This window comes from Wallemia mellicola, assembly GCF_000263375.1.
Source record: "Wallemia mellicola CBS 633.66 unplaced genomic scaffold WALSEscaffold_40, whole genome shotgun sequence".
Taxonomy (NCBI): domain Eukaryota; kingdom Fungi; phylum Basidiomycota; class Wallemiomycetes; order Wallemiales; family Wallemiaceae; genus Wallemia; species Wallemia mellicola.
In genome coordinates, this window is record NW_006531997.1 from 2103 (window position 1) to 8998 (window position 6896).

The window sequence follows — 6896 nt, forward strand, 5'->3', positions numbered from 1 at the left end:
TAGACAGTTCTTAATGTTATACAAAACTCATGTCTGTGCTGCAACTGATTACGGGGGCCACGTTTGGATTAATCCTTACAAACACGGCCGAGCTATCCGCACGCTAGAATTGCTACAGAACAGAATGCTCAGAAAGGCTCTAGGTGCTGTACGCACCACTCCTATTCACATGCTCCACTTCGACACCGCGGTGCTGACACCAACCGAGAGGTTACACATGAAAGCCGAGACTTACATGTTGAGAACGCTCACGAGAGCTGGCGATCACCCCGCGCGTAACATCGTAACAAGTATTTTGCGTAAACCAAGGAAGAAGTTCACTTCTCCCTTGAATACAATGGCGCGCAACACACCAATGCTTGAGGGTTTAAAGGAGATGGAAACTATAGTAGCCCACCCTTTCGTACCCTGGGTACCTGCAACACTAAGCTTTTCACGAGCAGAGGATAAAGACCAAGCAAAAGCACAGCACACAGAATTGTGTAGACAATACCATACGTCATGGCACTTCTATACAGATGGGTCATTGGCTGAGGGACAAGTAGCAGCAGCCTGTGTGGCCAAGTTACCACACAACAGAGAGTGGGTTAGAAATTCTTACAGACTAGGCACTGACAGCCTGTTTACAACATACGAAGCCGAGTTAGTAGGAATCTATCTAGCATTAATGCAAGTAGAACGTGAGTTGATACCCCCACACGTCCCGACACCACATACCGTCTTCATTCATAGTGATAGTCAAGCGGTCCTGGCTGCGATCGTTCAGTTACAAACGACAAAGACAGGACAATACTTGATAAAACAAGTGCTTGACAAAATCAAAAGGATCAAAAGAATGAAAGGAAGAGAAGGAACCATAGTCCAACTGAACTGGATTCCAGGACATGTGGGCATCTATGGTAACGAACTAGCTGACAGAACAGCCAACGAGGGAAGGGCAAAATGTAATCATTACACCAACATTGACTTCACACTTAGGACTTCATACTCAGCAATGCGACGCAGAATGCGAGAACGCTACACAGCTCCACTGAAAATCGAAGCTTCGAAATTGTCAGTCCTCAAGTCCAATACCTCAAAAATATCAGCCGGAAAGCTGACAGCTGCAAAAACTGCTAAGATCCTCAACGAACTACCCAGAGCGACACGGTGCCTAGCAACCCAGCTACGTACAGGTCACTTCCCTACGACAAAGTCATATCGCTACCGATTCAAACTGATCGATTCACCTAAATGCAGGACGTGCGGCGTAGATGATAACATCTCGGACAGAGTATTTATATGTAGAAGACACATGATGACAAGAATGACCTTACGAAGAAAGATAACCAAGATCAACGTTCGGTTCGAATTAGGTCCAATGCTCAGGAACGCACAAGCTCTTCAAGCCCTTTACGAGTTTTTCAAACCGCAATTGACTACGTACCCAAGAGACTCCGATGATTCGGTGTAACCGAGAAAATTCCTGGACACGCAAATCACCAAGACATTTTACGACACTAGTCAAGGAACGCTTCCAACCGATTCAACGCAGCAATAAATTCCCACACCATAAAAGTATTGATGGACGCAGTTTAACTATGTATCGTCTTTACAAATATATATATATAGATCGTCCTCATTATTAATAAATAAAAAGACCAATGTCCAGACAAAGCAAGATGGAAATGGACCAAAGCGAAAGTAAAGTTTTATTTGATCGTCCTTTTAAAATCGATTGTTAGTGAAACTAGATGAGGACCCAACATTCTTTTACCGTCATAACCTTGAGTAGCAGTATCTAAGTCTTCAGATAAATTCACTTCCGTAGGCACCAGCGAACATAAAATTGCAAATAGAAATAAAGAGAACGAACCAGTATTCTTTGATCCCATCGTATACATTGGCTTGAGACATAATATACAAAAATGCTATCGTATCCAATACAAAAAATACCCCTCCAACATGCCTCACTGTTATATTAAACATATTTACTATTTAAGGTATAGATATACCAAAGTGATATAAGTGGTTGGCATACGAGCAGCCAGCATTAGAAAGTCTTCTTGCTATTTTTTTTTACTTTGAAAGTCTAATCAATTTTATTTACAAGAGACAATAAATTAACATTCCATTCGTAAGTAGTATCATTTGTACGGCAGTCTTACTGATGATGTCTAAGAATGTTCCACTGGGATTCGGTTAGTGAACAAGTCCTCTTTGACGAGTAGTCTTGCCGAGATGAGTATTGAGGAAAGCTTGGAGAATAAAAAACCACTATATAGACTCAATCTATGGTACCATGATTATATTCCAAATTGAATTTCATATGTGCATACAAGTGTGACTTTTTCCCGTCCGCCTGCTGGTTCGGAAGTACTCAAACCTGCCGAGGTATCTCACGTTGGTGAGTAGCTATACTCTACAGGTGCGCGTACAGTTTTCCCTTTAATATTACACCTCGTGGACTTGGTTGACTCCTCCCTTGAGGAATTTGCTATTATGGCATAAATGTCTCATTCGATTGTTGAGCTTCATCTTCAGGCGAAACTCCTGTTTCAAGTCTGTTAATACGTTTTCCATTTTCTGTGTCTCCTTTAGTCCTAGGTGTAGATCTCCATACTCATCATCTGTGTGTAAATGGGCACTTGTACTTATTCCTTATACAGTAGTATATGTGACGTGTTAAGTCCATTAATCATATTGAGTCCCTCTCGGGATATCTTTGTGCTAGTGTTACCTAATCTGCTGTATACCGCAACTTACATTATTTGATATTGAACTTACTATGAACTAAATTATATACTAATAAGTTACTATCTCACCGTGTCCCTATTCCATAGAAGGGCGACATACTGAATTCTAAGTGCTCTCACTAGAGGCACAGGTTCAATTAGCAAACATGTGTAACATATCGCATCACAACAATCTCCAGTACTATTTTATATCATATTATTTAATTTCATCTTCTTTTCATTTAATTTTATACTCATTTATTCTATTCAATTCAAGTTTAAACCCCGAAATGAAGTTCTTACTTTTTGCATATATTACGATTAACAAAACATTTTCATGTAAGACTGTGCTTCGCCAGCATGGAAGAACCAGTAATCACCTTCAGACTGTGTGAAATAGCCGCATTCTGATCTTGTATCTCCTTCACCATACTGCGCTCCCCACACTCCTTGATAATACAAATCTTCTTCGGTATACGCCTGATAAGTCATTCCAACCATATCATCCTGATATTTTTGGCCAAGATCCTTTTCCATGTCCTTATTTTCGTCATCATAAACGTACTCGACATAAATGTTTTCTTCTGAATCTTCAGCTTCATGTTCTTGTCGCTTATGATTTCTGTAAGGCGAAGCCCCCATAGCTGATAAGTGACCAGTTTCGTGCGGATACGTTGTATGATGCAACACCATACGAAAGCCACCGTTGACGGCAGACCCAACTTCTGTTCTTAACGGTTCAGTGACCCCATCTCTTATGGTATTTACATGTCCATTGAGTATAGAGAGGTCTATATTGTAACGAGTGCCTAAGGCATCTGTGAAACTATGTACACCCCTCTTCTTTGTTAGAAGAGCTCTGAAGGCTCCCGCAACGACAACAAGAGCAGAAACAGAAGCGACACCTACACAAGCATAAATTTGACCTGTTGCGCATACGCTCTCAGCTAATCGTAACGACCCCACCATGGCGCTGAACCACATCGCAGCGTGCGTACCACTAATTTGATTTCTTTTAGCAATAGACGTTTCTCCTAATATTTGCTCTCTTAACATTAAACTGCTAGGAGTGGGCTGAGACCGAACCACAGAAACAAAAGACACAGCTGTACAAATAAAAGCCAGAGCCAGGACTGCGAAAAGTGATTCGGAAAATCTATCATTTGATGAGATAATAGCCATAATGCTGATATGATATACAGTTGAGAAATGAAATAGAAGAGTATGTAGTTAATTTGAAATCCTATTTTTGCAGTGTTGGGTTTAGTCCGATTTATGCTATTGATATTGTTGGAACCTGAATGTTAAATACCTTTTATTATTGGTCACGAAGTATAAATACGTTATGTAATGATAATGTAAGATAATGGTTTGTGTACAAGATGCATCCCTTTATATATCCTTATTGTCCGCATGTTCCTTATTGCCCTCTTAACGATTCCGCATTCGGCGTTCCTATTATTACCTTGGTACCTAGCAACTAAATGGCGCCCTATTTTCTACCTTGTATATTTATTCTGTGCTTGACAAAATCGAAAGGATCAAAAGAATGAAAGGAAGAGAAGGAACCATAGTCCAACTGAACTGGATCCCAGGACATACGGGCATCTATGGTATCGAACTAGCTGACAGAACAGCCAACGAGGGAAGGGCAAAATGTAATCATTACACCAACATTGACTTCACACTTAGGACTTCATACTCAGCAATGCGACGCAGAATGCGAGAACGCTACACAGCTCCATTGAAAATTGAAGCTTCGAGATTGTCAGTCATCAAGTCCAATACCTCAAAAACATCAGCCGGAAAGCTGACAGCTGCAAAAACTGCTAAGATCCTCAACGAACTACCCAGAGCGACACGGTGCCTAGCAACCCAGCTACGTACAGGTCACTTCCCTACGACAAAGTCATATCGCTACCGATTCAAACTGATCGATTCACCTAAATGCAGGACGTGCGGCGTAGATGATAACATCTCGGACAGAGTATTTATATGTAGAAGACACATGATGACAAGAATGACCTTACGAAGAAAGATAACCAAGATCAACGTTCGGTTCGAATTAGGTCCAATGCTCAGGAACGCACAAGCTCTTCAAGCCCTTTACAAGTTTTTCAAACCGCAATTGACTACACACCAAAGATACTCCGGTGGTTCGGCGTAACCGAGAAAATTCCCGGACACGCAAATCACCAAGACATTTTACGACACTAGTCAAGAAACGCTTCCCACCAATTCAACATACCATTCAAATCCTCATGCTTTAAGAAGTATTGATGGACGCAGTTTAACTTTGTATCGTCTTAACAATATATTTAGATTTCATCATCATCATCATCAATTCGTAATACGGGTGGAATTGAATGTAAACAAGCCATAAAAAATTGCCGTAATTATAAAAAAAGATTCTTAATTTTATATTATCATATGCACCACTTAATTTACTGAAAACCGATTCGATGGCTTTCAAATACTATAAAGTGTAAAGTATGTATTTCCTTGCTCAAAAAGGAGCTGTATCTTCTTTGTTTAAGGAAACATCATTTCCTAAAAATGACAAGCTTTTTTTTTATTTGGTTCTCACTAGTGGGACCCTCAATAAAATCCATAGTACTTATTATCAGGAAATCAAAATGTTTTCCGATACAATGGTAGCTATTGCCGCCGCATTATTTGCGGTAGCGGCTGCTACTTATATGTCAACTTCTATGATGACTTTTGGTGGTGCATTTTCTTCAATGGTTTTGAAGGTTTAACGCATGGTTGTTCAGTTAATGGACTAGACAAAACCTGTATTGTCAATACTATTACAATAGTCGGCTTTTCAGTGACTTCGTGCAGTATAATTTGCAAATAATAAGGTGCGTCCAAGAGAGATAATAGGGAAGGTTATAAACAGATGGTAAAAAATATCGTTTATCAGGTAATCATGACATTTATCATAGATGGCACTAGATTATTTCAAGTTGCAGCTACTATTACGGAAGACTCAAAAGAAGATCCTGCTTAATAGGATGTTTGGGATCTTTTATACCAGTTCTGAGGCGATAATCTAGCTGTAACAGCTAAATTACTAAGGACAAGAAAGCTTGATGATTATCCCTTATGCATTTTAATACATACAACAGCCATATTATAGGCTTTGAGCCTCATAGGAAAGCTCACGACTATAATAGGTTATCTATTGATGATACGTGTGATAACCAAATTGTACACATTTGTATCCACAACACACCGAGATATGCTAGTTTGCACCTTATAAAGACATAGGAAGACAGGGGCTTACAATTTGTACGAGAATATGCCAGACACAGGAGCAGAATTTATTAGATACGAACTTAGCACTAATTTAGAGGCGCACTATGAAAGTCAATAACAATTCTATATACTGGGCGAGAAATGTCTCCTAATATGACTTAACAAATGCGATTCTGCGATTCCCCAAGAACAAGACACACTTATGGCCATAATGAGTTGAAACTAAACTACCTCTAATTTCTTTACAGGTTTACAGGTTTTTCTTTTCTTTTTCTGTATATAAATATATGTACAGTTTTGTTTTTGTCCCATGACTAAATAAACATAGATATATAGCGAAAACAACGTAAGGAGATAAACATTACACAGAACTATTATTGTTAATAGTTAACATATGTAAACATTTCATATTTCAAAATCCAATCATTTATAACTTGAAAACTTCTCTACTGACTTTTATGGGCTTCTCAAATAAATCACCAAACAATACAGAATACGGGGAATATAGAGAGTAAACAATGAAATCCTGTCGTAGATGGCCTATGCATGCGTAATATTTCTATCACAACGTATTCCACTTAATACAGTGAGCTTTAAGTGATGTAGTGAAGATAATAATTCAACACATGTCCTTCTGTAATAAAATGTACTTGTGCGATGCTTCGTTTCGGAAAGCATTACCCAGGGCAGTCCGAAAAACAGGCATAATAAACCACAGTACCGTTTAATTAGCAGCAGTCAGATTCATAGCTAAAGTTTTATCTTGTATTATTATACCTACATATGTTATCATAATGGGTAATCGACGAAGACTAAACAATAAGAGTAGTTGTCATTCGAGCTCTCTCATCCTCTCATCCTTGAATTGATTCCCATGATTCAAGAACATCCAAGCTAATATAAGCACAACAAATAAAACAT

At 39.1% G+C, this 6896-nt stretch overlaps 3 protein-coding genes across 3 annotated transcripts; 2 read left to right on the top strand and 1 right to left on the bottom strand.

Annotated features, from left to right (window-relative positions):
• The first annotated feature begins 734 nt into the window (after positions 1-734).
• On the top strand, positions 735-1530 carry WALSEDRAFT_34294 (hypothetical protein). Its single transcript, XM_006960816.1, has one exon. It carries the CDS (start codon positions 836-838, stop codon positions 1451-1453), a length of 618 nt encoding a protein of 205 aa, XP_006960878.1. The 5' UTR covers positions 735-835; the 3' UTR covers positions 1454-1530.
• A 1389-nt stretch (positions 1531-2919) lies between these two features.
• On the bottom strand, positions 2920-4118 carry WALSEDRAFT_61653 (hypothetical protein). The gene has a single exon (XM_006960817.1). The coding sequence runs from the start codon at positions 3894-3896 to the stop codon at positions 3036-3038; it is 861 nt and encodes a 286-aa protein (XP_006960879.1). The 5' UTR covers positions 3897-4118; the 3' UTR covers positions 2920-3035.
• A 145-nt stretch (positions 4119-4263) lies between these two features.
• WALSEDRAFT_66698 (hypothetical protein) lies at positions 4264-4881 on the top strand (the record flags this gene model as incomplete). Its single annotated transcript, XM_006960818.1, has 1 exon — positions 4264-4881. One exon carries the CDS (start codon positions 4264-4266, stop codon positions 4879-4881), a length of 618 nt encoding a protein of 205 aa, XP_006960880.1.
• Between the last annotated feature and the right edge of the window lie 2015 nt (positions 4882-6896).